This window comes from Anarrhichthys ocellatus, unplaced genomic scaffold, assembly GCF_004355925.1.
Source record: "Anarrhichthys ocellatus isolate YVR2014 unplaced genomic scaffold, GSC_Weel_1.0 scaffold111, whole genome shotgun sequence".
Classification (NCBI taxonomy): Eukaryota; Metazoa; Chordata; class Actinopteri; order Perciformes; family Anarhichadidae; genus Anarrhichthys; species Anarrhichthys ocellatus.
This window is the reverse complement of record NW_022280141.1, coordinates 689786-714701: the sequence shown is the minus strand read 5'-3', so window position 1 is coordinate 714701 and position 24916 is coordinate 689786. Positions and strand designations below refer to the sequence as shown.

The 24916-nt window shown below is 42.5% G+C and overlaps 2 protein-coding genes across 2 annotated transcripts; both read right to left on the bottom strand.

The window, feature by feature from the left end:
• Positions 1 to 12: 12 nt before the first annotated feature.
• LOC116399408 (interleukin-17 receptor D) lies at positions 13 to 14041 on the bottom strand. The gene is made up of 12 exons (XM_031876558.1): positions 13903 to 14041; positions 8046 to 8130; positions 6464 to 6622; positions 5154 to 5272; positions 3796 to 3919; positions 3679 to 3717; positions 3431 to 3576; positions 3248 to 3322; positions 2614 to 2680; positions 2268 to 2411; positions 1933 to 2105; positions 13 to 1780 (listed from the first exon to the last, which is right to left on the bottom strand). The coding sequence occupies exons 1-12, from the start codon at positions 14026 to 14028 to the stop codon at positions 1220 to 1222; spliced, it is 1818 nt and encodes a 605-aa protein (XP_031732418.1). The 5' UTR covers positions 14029 to 14041; the 3' UTR covers positions 13 to 1219.
• Positions 14042 to 14056: 15 nt separating this feature from the next.
• fam50a (family with sequence similarity 50 member A) lies at positions 14057 to 24610 on the bottom strand. The gene is made up of 13 exons (XM_031876560.1): positions 24350 to 24610; positions 23931 to 24015; positions 23640 to 23739; positions 21489 to 21619; positions 20936 to 21012; positions 20038 to 20104; positions 19808 to 19869; positions 19517 to 19593; positions 18665 to 18719; positions 17692 to 17740; positions 17464 to 17534; positions 16646 to 16756; positions 14057 to 14745 (listed from the first exon to the last, which is right to left on the bottom strand). Exons 1-13 carry the CDS (start codon positions 24458 to 24460, stop codon positions 14737 to 14739), a joined length of 1005 nt encoding a protein of 334 aa, XP_031732420.1. The 5' UTR covers positions 24461 to 24610; the 3' UTR covers positions 14057 to 14736.
• Positions 24611 to 24916: the final 306 nt, after the last annotated feature.

The following is a 24916-nucleotide window of genomic DNA, read 5'->3' as shown; positions in this document are numbered from 1 at the left end:
TACATATTTGATGATCCAGAGAACACTTTGTTTTATTAGATACATGATAACAAATCTATATATCCATATATAGATTAAACTACAGAACAGCTCACTTTTATCCTTGCATAAGCATAAAGTAAAATAAATATGACTTAATAATCCATTCCTAAGTATATGAGCGATGCACATGGATAAATAAACAACAGCCAAGACTTTAACTATGCACATATTAAACAATGTGTACTTCAAGGCACACGTTATCACAGAAGAACTTCAATAACTTGTGTATGAGATAGTTAATAGTAAGTACAGTTAATATATATATACACATGACAATGCTTATATTATAAATATACTTATTTTTACATGACATAGTAAGAAAACAGAGGAAATGTCCACCAAGTACATCGATAAGACTTATTTTGGAGATTTACTTCATTTACCATTACACACATAACACTGCTCTTATTTTACAAATCCTTCCAGTACGCACACATGTGGCATGTAAACGCACTTTGGAGGTCAAAGTGCACAGCTGAGGCAGAGGTTATCAGTTAGTTAATTGCTTAAGGGCACATTAGCAGGGACTGTAGAAGTATGACTCTCACAGCTTCGATTTGTACGGACTTGCAGCCAATCACTGCAAGCACTCCTTCATTTAATGCGACGTGTGATTGGTCCACCACCGCAGCAGCTACTACCCATACAGCGGGCTCTGAACACCGAGACGTCAGAGTAGCTAACGGTGCTAAAGGCGCTAATATCAGTGCTGACAGAGCTGACTTGGGAGGTTGGGAACCGTTAACGGTGGGCGTTGAGTGTGACTCATGCTTGCCGCATTTCGAGGATCACGAGTGTTGGTGCGGCCAGAGTGCCGTCACACCATCAGACGCGGCCCCCTTTGATTTCTAGCTACGCGGGAGGGCGGGGAAAATGGAGAAGTCTTGAGAATGCGTGGTGTATAAGAGATCTAAACGTTTCCTCGTCACGATTCCACGTCAGCTCATGTCCGCAAGATCGTCCCAGCGGAAAAGTATAACCGAGGTTTTACGCTTCCGCTCCGATGCGGTCTGGGAATGCAGTTAACAGCAGTAACCTCTGTATGATCGCTGTGCAGGGCCGCGGCAATATGCTAGCCAGTGGGACACGCACACAGCATCCATTCATATGTTGGGTATCGAATAAGGTATTGGTATCGGTATCACTTTAACGGTATTGGTACAAGCGTCCTAATTTTCTAAATGACACCCAGCCCTGCCACAGAGTGATGCCTCTTTGCCGTCATTGCCAGCCGAGCCTCACAGATAGCACACTGCAGAGCTTCTCCGGCTGGCAACTCAGTATACCCTTCCTCTGAGATATGGTTGATCTTCAGGTAATGCCCCGGCCCGTGCAGAGCCACTGTATGGAGGTGTGAGAAGAGCAGTTGCAAGTCCCTTGTCAGCTTGTAGTGAGACACCAGCCTCAGCTCAGTGGGGATGTCCGCTTCCTCTGAGTAATCAAAAATGGCCGCCATGTACTTGGACAGGTCCTGGCCCCCGGCTTTGGCTCGGCCCACCTCCTCTCCGATAAGCTGGACGGCTGCGTTGGAGCTGAAGGCGTCGGACCCGAAGCAGAGCCCTCCGTCTGCCTCCTCGTCTACGCCGCCGCCATCGCCACCACCTGGAGGCTTCGGCCTATGGTTGAGGCCCGGTGAGCAGATCACCAAGATGAAGTCGCTGTCCCGGATCTGCCGGCAGTGCCAGGCCATGCTGCCCTCCTCAGCAACGCTCAAAGACTCCCAAAGGTCCAGGCACACCTGGGGAGCAAAATAAAAGAACATGGTCACAACAAAATAATCTAATAACATTTACATCATATTAAAGAAACAAAGAATTGAACAATATAGTAATTAGCTTAGTAAGATCTGTTTCTGTAGCACAATGCATCATGACACATCACGTCCGCTACCTGAGTGGCCATGTGCTGTTGTATGAAGGCCCCCAACTGCATGACGGCTTTGACGTGTGCGGGGCCATCGTAGCTGCTGTAGCAAATCAGAAGACGAGGAGGGGTCAGCCTCTTCCTGGTCAATGACATCACTTCCTCCTGAGTCCCGCTCTCCTGATGCTGCTTGATAACATCTGAATGGATGACAAACAGAAATTTGGTTGCTCGGTGATGACGAAGAGGAAAACACAGTCGTAAAAAGAACGGGTTTACAATTAATAACAATTACTTATTCAGTTAGCTTTCATGAGATGCAAACAGTGATTTTACACGAAGCACTTGGTTTGTCTTGGCACCTGGTTTGATGTCAAGTTTCTTCATCCAGAACTTGGGCCTCCTGGTGAGAGCAGCAAATAAGACTACAAACATGGCTACCACGGCCAGGGATAGTGGAAGAATCAGAGCCAATGAGGGAGTGACCGAGAGTGGCAGGGAGCCTCCTGAGGATGGGGGAGTTGAGATTACATGACAATTCAGTAACAGAGACATTTTGGGTAATGTGCTTATCTGATGGGACCGATCATACTCGTGTTAAAAAATAATGTTTTATATTTTTCGTTGCGAATGGCGCTCTTTATATCTCCACAACAAAAAGATTTATACATCGTGAGGATCAGCAGCAACCAAAACAACCTCCCCTACCTTTTTGAATGTGCAAGACTCGAACATTGAATGTTTTCCTCACGGCATCCACTTCATTCGCTGCAATCTGTGACATGAGAAATGTTATTCCTAACGTTGGACACCTTGTAGTTTGACAAAATAATCTTAAACCTGCATTCATTGATTATTTTAGGCCACTTAGCTGGAACACAATACTGACTTTAGAATCACCTTAAGTTGAGGTGGTGAACGTGTTAGCAAACAGTGAGAATTGGCGACTGCTTGTGACATTACACTTGTCATTTCATCGATAGTTAATACAAACATATTGAACAGTGCAGCTTTAACTCAAGGTCCACTTCTGGCGTCGTCAACCATATCTCATAAAAGGTGACATAATGTGAACTGGGCCATCTCCACGACACTTGAGGAAACTCCATCTACTGATGAAGTTCATCAAATGTGGTGGAAAGCTCCAGAAAAAAGTGGACCCTTGAGTTAAGATTATTTGTTTCGCAACGAGAAAGAAAGAAAGAATAAAAATGTATGACGTAGCATAGCCCATATAAAACATATATATGACACAAGTATTTTAATATCACATGTTTAATAGAAGGCCCCCTGAGGTTTTTATATAATATGCAAATATTGTCAAGCATAGCATTCATTTTACCTCGCAGGAGTAATTGGTTCCTTCTTCGAGGTCACTCAGCTGATAGCTGTGGTGAGTTTGGTTTTTGCTGGAATTCTAAGGAAATAAAATTCATAGCAAATGATTAGGTTCAAGTGGTAATCAAATATTTCTACAACACAAATAACAGACGCAAGGTATTCATTTAAAGTTGAAACCACTGACAGGTGTGATGTCTGTGTATTTCTTCAAGCCGTTCGCGTAACACAGTGAGAAGTAGCCTCTGATGCCCAGGTTTGGGGGAGCCAGGTTAAAGGTCACAGTGATGGCACTCCCTTCCTGCTGGACCTCGATGTTTTTGGGGTACCAGTCTACAACAACCAGGCCGTGAAATAATGACAGATGCAAAGGTGATCATCACAAGATGGCATTGTTGTACCAGTTTATTTGGGAACAATGAGAAACATATTCACCCTTTTTGCACTGCTCAAGACCATTCTTCTCTGCACATGCTGCGGAACCACAATGTACACATTGTTATAGATTCAACATTGTTTTGACAATAGTCTTAGAGCTAAAAGTTGCCTTACAGCGGGTGGAGAAGAACTCGCTGCGGTAGAACTTCTCCCACTCCTCAGGCACTGGCAGAGCCATGACGGTAACAGCATACTGGGACCCAAGGGAAAGGCCGGGGAAAGGGTCCGACTTGTACACCTGCAGAATGCAGCGGCAACCGTGACCTTGGTTTCAATTCAAACTTTTATCTGATAAGGAGAGTTATTGACACGTGCTTTATTAATGTTTTAGAACGGCATTAATGTGATAGGTCCCCTATCTTCAACTTTTAGGGCCACCCCCTGGTAGTCTATAAGTCGACTAATTGGTCAATTTGGTCTCAGTCATCTAAGATTTCTTTAGTCAATTAGTCGTTTTTTATGATGTTTAGTTGTTTTCAAGGTATTCAACATGAACTCAAGTGGACGTTTGTGACAAATTTGAAGAAATTCCCTCAAGGCGTCCGCGAGATATCATGAGCATGAGGCGGACGTTAGGCCACAGTGACCTTGACCTTTGACCTCCAAAATCGAATGAGATCATCCTTGAGTCTAAGTGGATGTTTGTGTGAAAATGTAATAAATGCCCTCCTGGGAATTTGCGTCCACAAGAATGGACGGTACGGATGGACAAACGTACGCGTGGACAGAGATGTAAAAAAACGTAAGGCAACAGAAAGGAAGTAAGTGGACAGCTAACTGTTGCCCAGTAACGGGCAAATACACCGCAACAATATAACCACAAGAAAAATCCAAGGCACTCTCTTTTAAGCACTTACAATTTCTCTATTGTAATGGCATAGTCATGTGAAACAAAAAGTTTTGACTCCCTGACGTAGGCCTGCTGCTGACACGCATTCCAGGTTTATTTTTAGATCTGACATGACGGCGTCTCTACGTCTCTCCCCTGCATTCCAAATATGATAACTTCCTTAATCCAAGATGGTGACGGTAAAGTCGCCGAACTCAAGGCTTCAAAATGCCGGTCCACATACCAATGGGTGACATCACGATGACTACGTCCACTTCTTACATACATTCTCCGGCTCCTACCGAAACATTTTTTGACAGCGCAACAATGTGTTTCTTTCATTGTCAAAGCTGGGATAAACTAATAATGTGTAATAATACTTGTACATAAAATACATTGAATTTCCATTATCATCACTATCACCTGTTAATATTGAGCGTGCATGTCTACCTTTGCCCTAGTTGGGATCTTATCCAATGGTGCATGACGTAGTACAGGACGTGGGACGTAATGTAAGGCAGTGGGAAAGATTAAGGATCCACTCTGAATAGAAATATATTTATTTGAAAAGTACGGTTTTCGAAACTTTGTTTGTAGCAAGAATTTGTGTCAAAAACAACATGCCAGACGGGGCCCTACCTACCCTTTGAGCATGTGAAGCAGGGAGGGAGAGGTTTCGGTGGAAGAGAAAGAGCTGGCAGGCAACACTGGTCCCTCCCAGGGCCTGGAGGGAAACCTGAAAGCCTCGCAAGAAGGCGATCCCTGCGCAAAAACACCAAACGGACAAAGTGAAATTGGCATCACAGACGTCTGCGGCAATTGAACATCCAAGTTGCAGATATATACTGATAATAATGTCAAATACGTAGGTGCGCTATATGTGCTTCAAACAGTTCAGTTCATGGTCTATTAAGCTTTTGACTTGACAGTCTGTTACAATGTCACCTGTCAAAGACCCAGTCATACACTGAATAATCAATGGAGCTGTCTCTCACACGTTGAAGCATTCTCACTGTGCGAGTCATACTTTTGTTACCTTTCAGTAATAACTCACTGTGTTTCACCTGAAATAAATCTTGTTTATGTCACCCTAATATGAGAAATTACTTCTGGTGAGGCAACTCGTCCCCGACATTATGAATGTGTTTTAAAACTGCCTAGACCAGGGGTGTCAAACTCATTTTCACTCTGGGCCACATCAGCATCACGGTCGCCCTCAAAGGGCCGGTTGTAAATGTAAGACGGTGTAAATGTAACTACTCGTAACATATTGGTAAATAACTGTCTCTGCATTTGATTATTGTTTATTCAAGTGTAAAAATATTGTACATGCAGTTATATAAATGTAAAAATATATTTAAGCACATTTCTGTTATTATAACTTAAATCCTTTTAATTTAGGGTTAAGAAACCCACATTACTCTATCAAAGATCAAACTATTAAAGAAAATAACAAAGACAAATATCAAACACAAGTTATTACAATAACTTTGTTCAAAGCTTAAAATCCTTTCAAGGGTGCGTTTGCACAATCCCACTTGAAGTATTTCATGTGTTTTAAAGTCACATTTAAAGTATCTTCAATGTACTCACAATACATTTACATGTCACGTGTAGGGTAACCAGTCAAAGAGCTGCTTCTATGACTGTGTTTAAGTATCTCATCATTTTGACTTTCTATCTCAGAATTATGACTTTCTATCATAGTTATGACTTTCTATCTCATAATTTCGACTATGGGGATATTTTTATTATCAAGTCTAACTTAATTAATTTTTTTACTTTTTTTTTTTTTGCTGGCGGATTTGCGGATTCACATAAAATGACGTGGCGGGCCGGATTCGGCCCGCGGGCCTTGAGTTTGAGACCCCTGGCCTAGAGACTTTAAAACCAACCGAACCACTTCATGACGTGCGTGCGTGAAACTGTCTTTGTCGATCCATAACAACATACCATAGTAGCTGGGCTTCCAGGAGACAACAACGGTGTCTGATTTGGGGTCTAGCTCATTTACTAACTCGACCTTCACATCATTCGGCGCTTGGACGTAGTGCTGACAGAGTTTACGGTCTTCTCTTCCAAGTAACTCAAAACACGGCCAGGGAATGCAACCTGAGGAGGAAAAAGCAATGGATACATTCAATGTCAAACTGTTTGCCATTCAATGTCTCAGTATATCAAAGCAAGAGTAGTCTGCAACCATGCTAGCTGCTCGGTGAGGCTGTACTTAATTGCTACGCCCACAATCACAATGTTAACATGCTAATGTTTAAACAGGAAACATTTACCTTGTTCATTTACATTTACCTAGCGACTTAGCATGCTAACCTTAGCTATTTGGCACCGAGCACAAAGTACAGCTGAGGCTGATGGGAATGTCAGTAGTTTTGCAGACCTTATTCTTAAAATACGTAAATATAAAAGTGAATATTTTGACCTGATTTTGGCTAGCTAGCGTAGCGTTAAACCATTCATCCTTTGAAATGTTAAAGTCTGAACTGAATTTCTTGGTAATACATCTAATAGTTGTTGTAATACATCTAATATTTTAGTTTGAACCAAAGTGGTGGACCGACCAACTAATGGAACCCAGAGAGCTACACAGCTAGCTTGGCTAAAAATAATCATGGGGTTGGTTAACGTGACTCCAGTTGGACCAAATGTTGTTGATCTTTGCATAAAAATAAAATATTAGCAGCATGGTTGCCAATGCCAGCAGCAGGCGGCAACCTCCAGGTCTGAAAAGTGAAGCTGATGCCGAAATGACTTAACCTTGCATTCTCTCTACTGGCCACCAGGGGGCGACTCCTCTGGTTGCAAAAAGAAGTCTTTTTCTTTTTACTTTTAGTACATACTGCAGCTACTCTTACAAATTCACTTGGGACATACTACTTCGTGATGCACTTTGAACTTTGACCCTCTTGCTGCGCACAAGATTGTGGGTCAGAATAGCCAGAAAAGCATGCTGGCTTACCATCCTGGTATTTTTCCTATACTGCATTTGACATACTATGTTTTGGGACACACTAAATATTTTTCTGGCATACTAAATAGTATTGTGGTACGGGTATTGGCACGTACAAAAAGGCTTCCAAGTTGTAGTCAAGAAGCTAATGGGTGGGGTCACGGTGACTGCATCCACTGCTTATTTCAGTCTATGGCCGGCAGCAACACACAAATATCTCACCTATAACTACCAGCAATTCATTTGTTTCTGTCGCTAGATGTAATACGTCATAGGCACAATCCAGCTGGCATTTGTTTATTATGACCTCAGGGATAACAAGAACTGGTTCTACCCTTTCTGTGTTTGCTATGGAGGTTAGCCTATCCAATCCTGGTATGAACTTGTGCAAACAACGTGGCATCTGCTCATTATGATGCAGTGAAGTGTCACTTCAGGTTATGGACAAAAAAGACTCGATAGAGAACATCTCACCACTGCCAAAATATGTTTACGCAATAAAGGATTCAGTGCATTGAAGGCTTGACAAAGCTGTGCAGTTCCAGTGCAGCCCGTCGGAATCAGACTTACTTCCAAACCCTTTGATGGAGTTAATGCCCAGAGCCCTCTTGAGATCAGCTCTGGTTATTCTGCAGTATTCACAACCAGGTCCTCCCTGCAGAGGCGAAAACAATAATTAATTCAGACTTAGCACTTTCAACTGCATTTTTTACCAATGCATATTGTATGTTGTTTGCAAATCGTGTCAGTTTCACGCCAGGTGAACAGCCTGGATGAACGAAGGTCAACACTAATGGAAACACAGCACAAAAACAGATATGCACACAGTCGTACGCCCCAAGAAAAACAGACACAATAATTGTGTTGAATTTTAACATCACCTTAATTAAACTCACATCAACACTATTCCAGGACTGAGCACATTCTTGTTCAGCTGCCAAGAGTAAGGAGGATTGGATCAGAGGCAAGATAGGAAAGGAACTCTGTTTATCCAAATGGGAAATTACGAATTCACAGCAGAAAAAAAAGAAATGAACAAAACCATATATTATGAAACATTGTTATAGATGTTATATTAGATTGATAAATAGCACTACAGGTAAGTGAAAAAATAAGAACCTTTAAGACGTGATCGGATGCCAAAAACATTAGCTGTCTCGGATCACAACAATCTCATAAACTGTGACGTCAGTGGATACACTACATGCACTGCAGCATCGGTAGGAACCGTGAATCAAGGTCTCTCCCGACTCCGGGTGGCTTGCTATCAGCTGGCTCCAGCCATCTCGGAATTCATTTAACAAAACATCTGAGAGGGACAGACACACACTGATCTGAGCTTTCGGTTTGCATTCGTCAATAAGACCTCATGATTAATAGAGGTGAAGCCTCAGGAGACCACAATCACAATGCCAGAAAACATTTACCTTGTTCATTTGCACTTACCTAGTCTATTAGCAAGCTAACATTTGCTGCTTAGCACCAATCAGATTATGGCTGAGGCTGATGGGAATGACTTGTAGTTTTGCAAACCATATTCTTGAAATGTGGTATTGGACAAACAAAACATTTTGATCTGAGCGTAGCTAGCAAAGTTAAATTATACCATTCATCCTTTGGAACATGAATGTCTGAACCAAAAAACAAAGGGTCTGTTTCTGAATGTTTCAGAAACAGACCCTTTGTTGTTCTAATTCACAGTATCGGGTTTCTGTTTTGGAACAAATTACATAACCTGAACTAATTCATAAACCAAAATATGATTCAGTAATGTCAGAATGTGCGAGTCAAACTGTTTCAAGAAGGAAACCTTTGTTCTAACAGAGTAAATATTATTAAAAGTACACTCGTGCATATTGCCGACTTGCCCTGCAAGTTTAGAGACGCCATAGCATATCATTACCATACCATTGACCTTAAATAGACTGACAGGTAGAGAAGATTAAAGAGGTGACAGAGAAAGTGTGCGTGTGCGTGTGTGTGTGTGTATGCGTGGTGGTTTACACAATGGCAGTTAACCTGTCAGGCTGGGTACTAACCGTCAACCTTTAAGTAGCCTAACTAAGTGCTTGCACGCAAGCCGACATCATTATAAATGTTCCTAGCGTGAGAGGCCCTCAACAGTCACACTCACAATGTGGGTGTTGCTCTCAATTAACAGGACACACATGGACGAGTGTGTCTCAAGAGTTGTCTGCCAAAGTAAATCTCATCACGTATCTGCGCCCTCTAAGGGGAAACAGGTTTTTTTTTAAAAAAACTCTTACACAGATGAATTAAATTTGATGTGCTTCCAACATCAGATTTGAACCTTGCGTACTTTTTTTCGTCTATTTTCTCCTCACTGAGGCAAACAGCTCTGTGCTGAAGGATCCAGCCCATGATGGTTGCTAACCTATAATAGCTAACCTATTCAAAACCATGTGTCCAACATGTCACAGAGAGGAGACCCGTTCTGGCCATACCATGTTTACAAGAAGAGGGGCATCTTGTCTGATCTTTAGTAAAGGGGGAGGTTTCGTCCTTGTAGATATTAGAAAATGACAAACACAAAATTGTTTAGTATCTGAGATGCTGGGAGATACAGTATCTATAACAATTGAAGTAGAAAAAAACTTTGGAAAGCACCTTTCTTCAGTGAAAAGAGATCTTTTAGACGTGTGAGTAAGATGTAGATAACACACCAGTCCCGAGCACATTTGAGATGTTTTCTGCAGAAACGTGCTTGCAATTCGAGATTTTGTTCTTCCTAAGCTTTCTGAGGACATGTGGCAATACATTAAAGATGATACAATCCTCTTTAGTTTCCTTTACAACATAAAGTAACACCATTTGAATTGGCCAAATTTAAACCTAAATACCAAATTAAATGATAAATTAACAGATTTTTTGGGCGATCTATATAGTTCAACTTATTTTCTGACATGTTAAAAATATCCGAAGAAGCTCCATTTGGTGCGGTACTGTGGCGTCTCCCAAAACACGATCATCTTTGATGAGCTCCTGGCTGGAGATTTATATCTTATATAGACGTATACAGCAGACTATCTGCGGAGGTCCTCAGGAGTGCTTCTTCAACTCTGTGCATCGGCATCAGCCATTTGTTATAGAGTGGTCTGCTGGGGCAGCAGCATCTCGACAGCTGACAGGAAGAGACTAAACAAACTTGTCAAGAAGGCCAACAGTGTCCTGGGGTGTCCACTGGATATGGCGGAGGTGGTGGGAGACAGGAGGATGCTGGCTAAGCTCTCATCACTGATGGACAACACCTCCCACCCCATGCAGGACGCCCTGGCAGCTCTGTGCAGCCACCCTGATTCACCCCCGGTGTGTGAAGGAGAGGTACCGCAGGTCCTTCCTGCCTGCCGCTGTCAGGCTGCACAACCAGCTGTACTCCCAGTGGACCACACAACACAAAAACATCTGTGCAATATTTAAAAAAAATACCGTGCAATAAAAGAATATTCTGTCTGTATATATAATATTTTTAGTTATAGGTTTTTACTCTTTTACTTATTTAATATTGTTTACCGTTTTATTACTTATTTATAATACTTGTTTTACTCTTGTTTCTTTTCTTACTGTCTCTTGTTTGCACTGTCCACTGTGCTGCTGTAATCCTGTAAATGTCACCGCTGAGGGACTAATAAAGGATTATCTTATTTTATACAACTGTCAATGTATGGATTAGAGATTTTATGCATAATCTAACCATAGAAACAATGATCTACCAGTCACATAGAGATGCCTCAGACATTATATAGAATTATATTCTATTATTATATTATATATAGATTTAATGTTTTGGTAAATTTGGTTCAGGGTTACTTGTGGGAAAGGATTTTGTTCAAATGTATGAGTCTGCATTTCATTGTATTTTGCACCACCTAGAAAGCTTGCATAGGATTACAGTACCCGTCTTCTAGGTTAGTAGGTCTGAACCATTTTTCTCTTGGGACCCTTTATAAAGTTGTGTTGTCCTGTTCAACCAAAGAGCAATTCTTCCTCCTCAGATTTGATGGATTTTTAAAAGGTTCGGGGCATCAGGACATGAACATGTCCAGTCATCCACAAGCAAAATCAATGATTAGAAAATAAGTCAGAGAAAATTATGTTACATCCTGAAAGATATTTCTTCTGCTCTCCCATTCTCGTCACTCGTGACCCTTCAGATTTCTCTCACGGCCGCGTGGGGGGCCCTGACCCCCAGGTTGGGAACCACTGCTCTGGGTTATAACTGAGTCGACCAAAGAGTTTATTTGAATAAGTCAAGTAGAATGTTCCGATAAGTCAAATGAATAACGCTTTGAAGAACATCGAAGAAAAAGCAGATCTACAGTTGTGTGAAAAAGTGTTTGCCCCCTTCCTGATTTATTTTTTTGCATGTTTGTCACACTTAAATGTTTCAGATCATCAAACAAATTTAAACATTAGACAAAGATAACACAAGTAAACACAAAATGCAGTTTTTAAATGAAGGTTTTTATTATTAAGGGGGAAAAAAAATCCAAGCCTACATGGCCCTGTGTGAAAAAGTGATTGCCCCCTAAACCTAATAACTGGTTGGGCCACCCTTAGCAGCAACAACTGCACTCAAGCGTTTGCGATAACTGGCAATGAGTCTTTTACAGCGCTGTAGAGGAATTTTGGCCCACTCATCTTTGCAGAATTGTTGTAATTCAGCCATATTGGAGGGTTTTCGAGCATGAACCGCCTTTTTAAGGTCATGCCACAGCATCTCAATCGGATTCAGGTCGGGACTTTGACTAGGCCACTCCAAAGTCTTCATTTTGTTTTTCTTAAGCCATTCAGAGGTGGACTTGCTGGTGTGTTTTGGATCATTGTCCTGCTGCAGAACCCAAGTGCGCTTCAGCTTGAGGTCACGAACAGATGGCCGGACATTCTCCTTCAGGATTTTTTGGTAGACAGCAGAATTCATGGTTCCATTTACCACAGCAAGTCTTCCAGGTCCTGAAGCAGCAAAACAGCCCCAGACCATCACACTACCACCACCATATTTAACTGTTGGTATGATGTTCCTTTTCTGAAATGCCGTGTTGCTTTTACGCCAGATGTAATGGGACATACTACACCTTCCAAAAAGTTCAACTTTTGTCTCGTCAGTCCACAGAGTATTTTCCCAAAAGTCTTGGGGATCATCAAGATGTTTTCTGGCAAAACTAAGACGAGCCTTTATGTTCTTTTTGCTCAGCAGTGGTTTTCGTCTTGGAACTCTGCCATGCAGGCCATTTTTGCCCAGTCTCTTTCTTATGGTGGAGTCATGAACACTGACCTTAATTGAGGCAAGTGAGGCCTGCAGTTCTTTGGATGTTGTTCTGGGGTCTTTTGTGACCTCTTGGATGAGTCGTCGCTGCGCTCTTGGGGTAATTTTGGTCGGCCGGCCACTCCTGGGAAGGTTCACCACTGTTCCATGTTTTCGCCATTTGTGGATAATGGCTCTCACTGTGGTTCGCTGGAGTCCCAAAGCTTTAGAAATGGCTTTGTAACCTTTTCCAGACTGATAGATCTCAATTACTTTGTTTCTCATTTGTTCCTGAATTTCTTTGGATCGCAGCATGATGTCTAGCTTTTGAGGATCTTTTGGTCTACCTCACTTTGTCAGGCAGGTCCTATTTAAGTGATTTCTTGATTGAGAACAGGTGTGGCAGTAATCAGGCCTGGGTGTAGCTAGAGAAATTGAACTCAGCTTTCCAAAGATGGGATAAACCACAGTTAATTTATGTTTTAACGGGGGGGGGGGGGGGGGACATTTTTTTTTCACACAGGGCCATGTAGGTTTGGATTTTTTTTTCCCCCTTAATAATAAAAACCTTCATTTAAAAACTGCATTTTAGTGTTTACTTGTGTTATCTTTGTCTAATATTTAAATTTGTTTGATGATCTGAAACATTTAAGTGTGACAAACATGCAAAAAAAAAAAGAAATCAGGAAGGGGGCAAACACTTTTTCACACAACTGTATATATTGTCACATAAATAGATGTTTAATAACTAGACACTTATTTTGTCTCTTCAGGTTTCTGGATACAAAACCGCTGAGTTGGAGCGAAGACTCAATCTGAGGCTCACGTTGTTGGAATCACAATGACATGTTAGATTAAAATGAAGCATTTATGTAATATATGTACTGCGGGATGAAAGCCAATTACAAATGAATCCCCAACGGCTGTGCAGATTCAGAAACGTCTACTTCGTCAAGATAAGAATTTCAGTTATTAAACTTTAAAGCACAAACACAACGTCCATGTTTGCTGTCTGAGCAGGAAGACAGCTCCTCCTCTGTCGACGGCAGGCCAAAGGAAGAAGAAGCAGCATGTTTTTCAAAAACTAGTATACATCTTAGCTCGGCATTACAGAAGACTTAGTCTGCGCGTATGTCAACGGCGTAACGCGATTATCCTGTTTACCTGCTGCACACAGTTTAGACTGCAGTCCTGGGCAGTGATGGCAGCGGCGGCGGGGACGTCATCCTGAGCCCGGAGCGGCCGACCTAGTGCAAAGAGCTGGTACAAAACAAGAGTCGTCTTCCACATGCTGCTACAGCCAGCGAGGCATGGTCCAACTGTGAGCACTGGAACCTCAAACCCACACACACACACACACACACACACAAACACACACACACACTGAGTGGACTAAGAAGCCTCACAGCTGGTGCGAAAGGTGGAATCTAAAGTCAGAGTGTCCTCGTGGTGCAGGAGAGTAAGTGACAGGAAGCTGGGAGGAAGCAGAAAAGATGATGAGGGGGAGTGGTGTCTTCAGGCTATGGGCGGAGGTAAAGCCTTCTTTCTGTTAATAGTCACGCTGCCTGACTTGTTGGTTTGTGCTGCGGCAGCAGGAGGCACGGAGTGGGTTCGAATCCCAAAAGTCTCATGGATAACAACAACGCGTTCTCACTTGACCTAAAAGTGTGAAGGAATGACAAACATCCTTTCAACGGGAGCCAAGAGAATCCTGAGCCAGGTTCATTTTATTACGCATCGATGCTGAGACATGTTCATGAGCTGTACACATGTGAGCGTGGGGTTTGTTTTCACAGGAAACATTGCATTGGTAGTTCAAATACATGTTGGAGGGAAAACTAGTATTTCAAATACCAAGTAAAAAAAAATAAAAAAATAAATCAATACTTTGATCAAATCCTGATAAAGCATTGATGAAATATGTAGAGTAAAATAAGAAGGACGTTAACAACAAAAAGTTTGCATCTGGGATTCCAGAGGCTGGAGAGGACAGCTGTTTCACCGGATCTGAAAAACAAACAAACGCAAAATGAGGGCTGAAGCATGTCACAGAAATATACACATCTAAACATATCTGTGCCCTTCTTCAGCAGATCTAGTCACGCCGACTTGAGTGTTTTTGATTTTATGTTTCCGAAGTTGACCTTAAATTAAACATTATTTCTTCATCAACAGGTGGTAGAAAAATCGTCTCTGTGTGTGTGTGTGTGTGTGTGTGTGTGACAGGCATCTGGGTGGGCCAGTGGTATGCCATAGCGTGCGCATGCAAGAAGAAGTTGGCAGCTCCACCACGCTGGGGAGCTTTCTGTCCTCACAGAACAATCGGAACGGACGGAGCGGTGATGTACTGCAACCACAGGGCTGTTACCCCAGTTTCCCCGATGAGAGCTTAAAAGTATACATTTCCATTCCTCTTCTTTTTCCTGACATGTGTAGATGTATTTCAGCCACATGCGTTTTTGTGAAAACATGATCTCAGAGTTTACCTCCGAGTTTGTAAGTCTGTCCTATATCATCATTTACAAAACAAGTACAGATGCTGCCTCAGTCCAGAGGGCCGAAAATCACAAAGCCTCAATCAGACTGGATACAATTAAATATAAAGCCGACTAGAGACAAAGGGAGAATTTGGGTTCTTTGAAGTTGGGTTATATGAGGTACTACTCCATAGACAGTGTATTACTGCCTACAGTAGTTTGGAGTTGGAGAATCAGACAGAAGTACCAGCATGGGAGCAACGTAATGTACTACCTACACACCTAAAACCAATCAGTTTAAATATACGCTAACTTTGGAATATTTCCAACGCTTAGACAGACAGCCCTTTGAAACCTTTGAAGATGGGGAACTGAAGCTGTTGTGGTTTACACAACATCACGAACAAACTAACCGCTCAAGGCAGCGGTAGACCAGCAGCTCTCGTGTCCCACGAGGTAAACTTACTGTTGTTTTTAATGGAGTCTTGTGGTATGAAAGAGAGCATGCTGATTCAGTTTAAGTGTACGCTCTAATACGAATATTTCTACCATTTTACCTTGCCGACGGGGAACTGATGCCGTTATCGATGCTCTCTTTAAGACTCCTTTGACATTTTCACCTCGCAGAACACGGGGGTTGTTGTTCTACCAAGCGGTTGGTTTGTTTGTGTTGCTGTGTGAAGCACAGCGGCTTCAGTTCCCCATCTTACAGGGCTGGTAGACCGGCGATAATATTGTAAACGTAACGTACACTTTCACTGATATAGATTCATTTAGGTGTCTAAAATACGTCTACAGCAGTACCATTGCTTTGCTTGTCTGTTTCTCCACCTACTGCAGGTAATACTCCGACTGTGGATAAGCACCTCAAACAACCACACTTCCAATTGCTTCTGTTTATGCTAATGATCAAATCTGACAAACGTGCACATCATCAGGTTAAAGATTTGTGCAGCTAAGAGAGACCAACCTCAACCTGTTTTTTTTCTTTTAAATGAGTTCTGGATAGTTTAATAAAGTGAAGACAGGAGGGTTCGTCATGGTCAACATTGTGATTGGTAACAGTTTCTAAATCCTCGCCATTTAAGTTCAACGCAAAATCAAAAAAAACAACGAAAAGTGCTTTTTATACATTCTAGACGGTGAGATCACACCGAGCTCGGAATCATCCAGAGATGTTAAATGACAGAAAACTCAAGAGGAACTGTTGAAGCCTGTTGGCTACACAGCAAGTCCAGCTGCCTTTGACTCAGTACTCAACGTGCACGCCACAGTGTCAACCTCAGAACAAACAGCTACAAATCATTTACTACGGAACATACGCGCCAGCCTTTGTACCCGTGTGAAAGATGAGATTTACGATCAGATGAAACTGGAATGATGCTTGAGGGGGAACTGGGTAAGGAATGCTGACATTTAGAGACCCTCACCGTATATTTGTCCCATTTCTTCTCTGGATCGTATGGCTCCCAGCGACTAGCGGGGAAGATGTGCTTGTTCTTCTCATACCAGCTCCTCAGCACCACTTTACCTGCATGAGACTTGAGGCAAAATAATAAGACTGGATTAGCTCTCTAAACGCAGAAACCCCAAAAAAAAGAACCCACACCTCAAGTTGAGACGTATGAACTGACCTACTGACATAAGATGACAAAGAAAACATAGTTGAGCGTCATAGTCGTGTGAGTAGCTCCACCGTGAATATGGACAGCAGAGAACTGTTTAGCAGGAATGTTACATTGACAAAAATATCAATCTAACAGGTGCAGCAGTCGATCATGAAATGTATAAAAAGAAAACAGCCAAATTCCTAAACAGATTTCCAGACATTCATCCAGCAATAAATAAAGCAGAGATATTGTAAGCCACTCACGCATTTGAGCCTTAAAAAGAACAGAAAGAAAACAGTGGTCTTGGTAATTGTTAGGGTTTCAGTGTTGGCCGTGGTTACACTCCTCTTTTTAATGCTTCTTTTGTGATCAGATGTGCCACCTCGACACAAGGCCTGGCCGATCGGATCGATCTGATCTCGGAGCGTACAGACTCGACAGTTAATGGTGATCGGACGACACGGGTCGCATTGAAAAGACAAAGTGTAACAACGGCCTTTGACCGATACGTAGATGTTCTGTTAACCATCTTTAGTTCCTTCGGACATCAAGGTTGGTTCAGTGGTTCAGATCGACCAAAAAATTCGGTTCATTTCTTCTCACAATCTCTTGTTTTTGCTGTAAAATAAAATCGTCACCTCGTCTTTCTCAACGGTGGCGTCGTTCACCAGTCGAATGTCATCGTGGACGTCAAAGCTGAAGAGAGGACCTGTGGGAGGATATACAGCTCAACTTCATGGTGTTCCATATATAGTACAGAGCAAATACTCATGGTGCAATGTTTGGTGTTCTTTAAAAGTGTAACAAAAAAAAAAAAAAATCACAGTTTAGTAAGAGAATGGGGCTGAAAGATGTTGTTCACTTACCAGATTTGCCTCTGGCTTTGGTTACAATGAAGTCGTAGAAACTGTGGTGCTGAATGAGAAACAGACAAAGACAAATTAAACTCTTTCTCTGCACTACAACATCCTCAAATATTTGGAATAAAAAACAGCAACGTCCACACAGAGCATGTCTTGAGGTATGTCGCCCTCCAATTTGCAAATGCTCCGTTTCAAGATGTTTCGGCTTTACTTTGGGGGAGCTGTCATGCTAGAGTCTATGAGAAACCCGCAGTCCAGAGTAGAAGAGTAATATAATGGATGTCACTCGTTTGAACAGTTCTTCATTAACAGGAATGTAGCACGACAGTAAAGTGACAGCAGTGCTTTGTTGATTTGATTCTATTTTGCTTCTAGGAGATGAACTGTGAAAGGGGGCCAGTCTCACTGTCTGCAATAATCCAACTGGCTATCTGTCGAGGGAACCACAGCGATGCTAGGTTCCTGGGTTTCCCTCCAAAGATACGTCATCTCTGCAGCACTTTATGTGGAAGTGGAATCTAAATATCTTGTCCCTAAAATCAATGAATAATCGAGAGAGTAAACGTGATCTGAATATGGATCAAAATAACTGTGATAATCATGTTGGTCTCCTGACTGAGAAGACAGTTTGCATCATGAATAACTCGAGAGGAGCCTTGCTGGTTAGGAGGGCTATAAGTAACAATGATGATGAATTATAAATTATTTTTAATGAACGAATTATTTGTTTTTGAAGGTTTTTGATGTTTATTTTCAGTTTGTCCAGTAGAGGCATGGGCTGGATGAGAAGGAAGGGGACATTGGGTCTTTGTTCATACTGTTGCTCTTTGACATCCTTTCAGTTCAACCTTCTTCGAGAATGATAAAAACATTTAGAGAAATAAACACTGAAGGTGTCGTATAAGCTGCAGCACCAGAACGCCAGACCAACCGAATCAAAACAAAGTCAAGCAGCAGCTGAGCCGTCGGAGCTTACATGTGGGATGATCAGATCCTCTTTGATGTACATCAGCTGCTCCACTCCTGCAGACCTGCACAAAGAAGAGATGAAGTCAAATGAATTCACACATTAATGTAGAATAAATGTGAAACGACATTTCCCCGGGTTTAAAGCCTCTGTGTGTGGGGTTGGAAGGTTATCAGAGACGTCGCTGTGGCAGACGACAGAGCTTGACGTCATCATTGCAGTGGGAGAAGGGGGAGACAGTCTGTGTGTAGCTGAGTGAGTTCTAGCATGTGTGTCTATCTATCTCTGTTATATGCGTTGGTTTGGTTTCAAATAAGAGTTTCAACTGCATCTGGAGGTTCTGAAGGACTGGGGTGAGTGGGAGAGCAGTTCTGGATGTATTGTAGTTTGTTGATGATGTTGGTGGATGAGCCGTACAGGATGCTGTTGCAATATAATAGTTAATATAATACGGTACGAACCATCTACATGCTTCCACTAGCTCAGATTATGGAAAACAACAAAGTGTGTTGTCATAATTATGCAGACGACACACAAATCTACAAAACTATATCACCAGAGGACTACAATCCCATAAAAGGGCTTTCAAGGATATTATTCAATTTCCTGCACGTTACTTCTTACACTGCTTTTTAGTGTTTCAATGAATGTTCTTAATTGTTTTTAAATCTCCCTTTTCTTTTGCCTTATGTTTTGATGCTTTTAATGGTTTTATGTGAAGCACTTTGAATTGCCTTGTTGTTGAAATGTGCTCTACAAATAAACTTGCCTTACGACATTTGATGTTTCCTCTCCTGCAACTATTCACTGATGTTGTTTTGACCGCGTGTGTTTGGTTGAGACTACTTTTTGTCCTCTCACCTGAGCTCGCTGAAGTCCTTTCTGAGGACCTCCAGCGCCCTCTGCAGGAAGTTCTGGATGGTATTTCCCTTCTTCATCTGCGGGCGAAAAATACACACAAAGACATCAGGAAGACTCAAAGAGAGTAAACACGATGTTAAGTGTACAGTGTGACCAAGGGACCGGTGGGGAAAGTGGGGAATCTGCCCGTACATGTCCCAGTTATCAATTCTCTTCACAGGGTTTACATCAGCTTCTGTGGCCTTTTACGAACTGAACAGTGAACCGGTGCTGCGGCCCGACGTGCTTTACCTTGACAGTCTTACGATGTCCAGAGCCGTCCCAGTAGCTGAACGTGATCTCAATCTCCTCACCTGGAGACAAAGAAACGTTATTTGGGACTGAGAGCGTGCATGTTTGTGCGTGTAAAGCGGGGAAACGACAGAAAAAGGGAGGAATTCTTCACAGCTGACACGTTTGACCACAACGAGACACACTGGTCACGGAATGTCTGCTTGTGATTAGAGTTACACTCAACTCACTCTTAATCTTCTCCTGCTTGAGCTCCCACTCCTGCCTGAGCTCCTCTCTGAGACGATTCTCCTCCTCCTGAACACAGAAAGCAGACAAAAACACAAGAAGTGAAAATGTAACCTGTTTTTTTTTTAGAGGAGGGCCATGTTGCATTCACAAAACATTAGAGAGAGGATACATGACAAATGAGCATCTCAACAGTTTAAGAGTGTAAACTTTACCGCTGTGTGAACTAGATGAAAAGACTCACTGAGGGTACGGCTTTAGGATGCTCCATACATACTATAGAGGCCGATCAGATCACACAACAACTTTGAATTGAAACGTTTACAATACTCGTTCGCTTGCTTTCTCGCCAGTAGGCTCGGGTGGCATTATGGTACTCCAGGGTGTTTAGATACAGTCATAAATAAACAACGCTGACCTTTCTATCATGCCGTATTGATGAACTGTAGTGCACCGCCAGAGGTCGGTCTCTGCGGTGTCATAGGCAGCTGAGCTCAGACAGATGGCAGCGTTTGGGTTTAGTCTTCTTCATTAGCTTACACTTTATAGTCACATCTACTACCAGCAGCCGCTCTGTTCAGCCCACTGATGTGTCGGTGCCTGTGTGTACATTAGCATCAGTGACGTTACAGCTGTGAGCTTTACGTACCTCAATGTATGATTCAAAGTTAGAGGTCCGTTACGCAGCATTTCGTTTGATCAGACGATGCTAACAGAATAAGAACAGTAGAGTGAGCCTGTATTTAACCCCAAAAGTCCTGATCGGAGCACCCGTAGAAAGGTTTTGTCAATCCAAGCTTTTTGTTGAAATGAGAGCCAAGTAGGATGGTTTCCCTCTAAAAATAAATAAATAAATGCATTTAAAAAATGAAGCAGAAGATTAATTCCCATTCGCCTCACCTCTCTGTCTCGATCGGGAAGGAAACTTGTGTCCACGTCTGGGTTTTTGCCCAGATACTTCTTCCTAGCTGGAGAGTCTGAGAGACAAACATCATGAGACAAACGTGTTATATCTTCTTTAATCCGTGCAAAACCAAAGTGTAAATACGACCAGATGACATTTTTGTTATTTTACAATAAATAAGCAACAAAATGACTAAACTATATAATATATATAATAAATATATATTGAGAAAGCAACTAATTCTGCAACATAGGCATGTTTTTTTAGAAGGAACAAATCATCAAATCTGACATTAAAAGCTCGGCTTGTAAATCTTCAAAAACAGTGATGTCATATTTGCTGATAATCTCATTACATTCCGACAGCAATCAATAAATCAATCGCTCTGAGAAAATAATCTAGAGGCCGTCGAAGGACTTTAATAAGCCTGAAATGATTTAAAGGGAAAATCACACAAGACACAAATCAAATGAGAAAAGCTTGAGCGAGGTACAGCACACAGCTGATCCTCTGCGTGTGTTTCCTGATCACTACGACGCAAACACTCACAGTCCAGCTCTTCGTCTTCGTTCTCCTCCTCCTCCTCCTCTTCGCCCTCGTCCTCCGGGTTGAACGATAAACTGGCTATCTTCCTCTTCTGTTCCTCCTTTCGCTTCTTCTCCTTCTGCTTCTCCAGCTTGCTGCACACAGAAAGGCGTGAGTGATGAACAACCACAATAGAAAGGTAGACGTACCACAAAAAAAAAAAAAAAAAAAAAAAAAAAAAAAAAAAAAGAGATGATGGCCAAACAGTCCTCATTTCAAACGGTGCTTTCGCGAATCTGGATCCTAAATTCAGAGCGTTATTTATCCCACTTCCTGACAAACCAGACATGGCCACTTCCTTCACTGCGGCTCTAAAAGCTGCCACAGCCTCTGAGAGACGGGGAAGTCGGCCCGAGGATGACCGCCTTCCACAAGGAGTGGATTTGAGGACTGCTCGTTACAAATCGGGAATTGACAACAACATCTAGCTCGTGAGGTTACGATTATGAAGTCTCATGCAACTTGGAAACAAAAGAAGTTGCGAAGAAAATCATCCTCGACCACATAACTGCTTATTAACGCGAGAAGCAGAACGATCTGTAGAAAGGACTCTACAGTCTACGAAACCAACTGCGTCCGTTTTACACAGTAAGAAACATTGACCTGTTATAGAACCTCTCTCTCCAGCTCTCTTTCGTCACCCTATGTTTTACAATATTACGTCAGCTCCCGACTTTTCAACTCTGCCTTCCAGAACAATAATATCGACACTTTACATTTCCACTGTGGTCAGACGACACGGCGCACTAAATAGTTCTGATAGAGTCTACCCCGACCATAATAAAGTTCAGCTTTTAGAGGTTCTCCACCAGATGTCGGCACCAGGCTGCTCCAAATTCAGCCACAAGGGCATTCGTGAGGTCCAACCGTGACGTGATGTAAAGCCTTTGATTTGGATTAATAAGGCCCGGCTCACAGCGAGCGCCCCGGTTCATCCTGAAGCTGCTGAGGTCAGCGCTATGTGCAGGCCGGTCAAGTTTCTCCACACAGAACCACCCTGGGTTTGGAACCACTGCTCTAAAATATGGTTGTATGCTGTAGCATTAAATGTAAGTTTTGTTTGTCTCAACATGGGCTGTATTTTCAAATGTTTTTGCTTATGAAGGACCAAGGGGGGAACGACATATTTTGAAATTGGTCCAGTATTGAGCGAAAGCGCCGAGACGACGGCAGTCGCTATATACTGTAAGTTGCAATGTAATGTAATTTACGTCCACTAAAGGTGCTTGTGTTTTGCCACTGACAGGCTCATACTGCTATTATAAGTGTCTGACAACATCATGGAAAGGGTCTCGCTACAGGAAAAGCCTCGATCTGAAATCTGGTGAGGTCAAGTGTTGACGGAAGACAGGGGCGGGAACGCAAGTGCCGGCTGGAGCCGAGCTTGTTGTGTTGGGAGTACAGAAAGCACAGCTCAGTGTTATCTAAAAGCAACCCCCCCGAGGAGGAACGCTGTAAAGACTGGGACCTGTTGCTCCCTGATATTCAGCTTTCACAACGAGATGTCTCCTTGAGCAGGACTTGGACACACTAACAAACAGACTCATGGCTCATGCCATAGGTATAGAAAATAGTATTTCTCAGTCGGGTTCTTTCCATTATGTTGTCAGACACTAACAATAACAGTCCGAGTATATCAGCGGCCACAACAAGCACTTTTAGTGACGTAACGTTACACCGACGCTCTCACAGGTGCCGGCTACAGCCTGCTCCCCAAAAACTTGACCTATTTCAAACAGTTGTTGTCCTCAATAGTCCCTTCGACACAAACACATTGGAAGAATAGGGTTGAAAAGGTTGAACAATAACAAAGTTACTCTTCCCTTAAAGGGGCCTTGCTCAAACCATGAAAAAACAAGTACACAAAAGCACAGCCCTGTCCACATAGTTTGGGCTAAATGTTAAATATCTGATTAAGATACAATCTGCAGGATTTGTGCTTTGGTGCTATTGTTTGGTCAGATATATTTTTGAACTGCTGGGAGCAGCAATCAATAGTTTGTCTCTTGCTACAATGCATCAAATTCATGTGCGTCATTTGTTTTGAACCGATGCAGAGCCTCGTGCTCTACATCACCAACCAAAAGCTTCTGGGCTCACAGCGAGCCAACTCACAGTTGGAGCTCCTTGGACTGCTCCTTCTTGGCCAGCTGTTTCTCCCTCTCCTTCACCAGCGCCTCCTGCTTGGCCTTCATATCATTCAGCGTCACCAGACCTGACGGAGGCACACAAACAAGTCGAACATCCTTTTTGGGTCACGTTGTCGGCCGGTCAAGGCATGCGTGTGTGACAGAATGTAGTGCAACTTCAATACATTAATAACACAAGTATAAATACATCTGTATGTGACTGTACATCTCAAAATGTAAAGGGTTCACGTGACGTCCAACAGCAACAGACTCGTACCAACTGTGCTGGACTTCAGCTCTGCTTCCACAGCATCGTAGTGAGCTGAGAACTTCTTGTCGATGTTGGACTTGACCATGTTGTCCTGTGAGGGGACAGACACGCAGCAGAGAGCAGGAGGTGGGTTAAGGTTGTCCTGCCACTTCTCTAAAGCAGTACAAGTGACAGCAGGGTGCCTATGGGAGACTGTACGGTATAATATATGAGCTTTACTTCACATTATCATCAACTGGACTCAAACGTTACGTAGGAGTTTGAAAACACAGCCACGGCTCTCCTTCACTGACGCAGCTCTCTGGCCCCTTCACGGGTCTCCATGCTATACCTAGCTAATTGTTTTGACAAACAGTCATGAGGCTGATTTATGAGGTATTTTAATAAACATGTTATAACTTAGGGTAAAAGGCTAAGTCGCAAACCTCTGCAATCTTCTGCTTCAGCTGTTCAAGCTGCTCTCTTTCTTTTTCTCGCTTTTTCATCAGCTGCATGGCTCTCCCAGCCTCGCTGGCAGCTCCTTTGTACTGCGCCATGTTGCTTTCTTTGCTCTCGACGCTCGCGAGAGCTGAGAGTTTAATCCACAATAAACAAAGAGAGACGTTAAATTCTGAAATAAAACAGATTGTTTTTCTCCAGAACTGTGAAGGCAGATGCAGACCTCCCCGGCACACCACAACAAGAAAAATGGCGGCGACAGAGTGCATGCTGGGTAGTTAAGGGGTAATTATATATGATGCCTTCATGTACCTCAGGAAACCTCGGAATTGTGCCGCCCCACAGCAACAGGCAAATGTATTTATGTAAAATTGAGAGAGACGAATAAAGATATGTATATTGGATTGTTCAAATCACCAATGAAATATAGAAACAGAAAAAAGACAGAAGAAAACTTAGAAGTCTTCCAACTAACTTTTATTTCCCTCATTGAAGATTGATTTATTAAATGATAAATTTAAAAAAAACATTTTATACAAATTAATTTAAATGTT

What these genes read in the sequence shown, in the direction of transcription:
- LOC116399408 (XM_031876558.1), bottom strand. Translation starts at nt 14,028, where the DNA reads ATGTGGAAGACGACTCTTGTTTTGTACCAGCTCTTTGCACTAGGTCGG. An exon ending in CTGGAAGCCCAGCTACTATG is followed by an intron (nt 5,273 to 6,463) that starts GTATGTTGTTAT and finishes GTTTTTGCGCAG; the next exon opens with GGATCGCCTTCTTGCGAGGC. An exon ending in AACAGCACATGGCCACTCAG is followed by an intron (nt 1,781 to 1,932) that starts GTAGCGGACGTG and finishes TTTGCTCCCCAG; the next exon opens with GTGTGCCTGGACCTTTGGGA.
- fam50a (XM_031876560.1), bottom strand. Translation starts at nt 24,460, where the DNA reads ATGGCGCAGTACAAAGGAGCTGCCAGCGAGGCTGGGAGAGCCATGCAG. An exon ending in AAGGACTTCAGCGAGCTCAG is followed by an intron (nt 18,720 to 19,516) that starts GTGAGAGGACAA and finishes TTCTTTGTGCAG; the next exon opens with GTCTGCAGGAGTGGAGCAGC. An exon ending in CAAAGCCAGAGGCAAATCTG is followed by an intron (nt 17,535 to 17,691) that starts GTAAGTGAACAA and finishes ATCCTCCCACAG; the next exon opens with GTCCTCTCTTCAGCTTTGAC.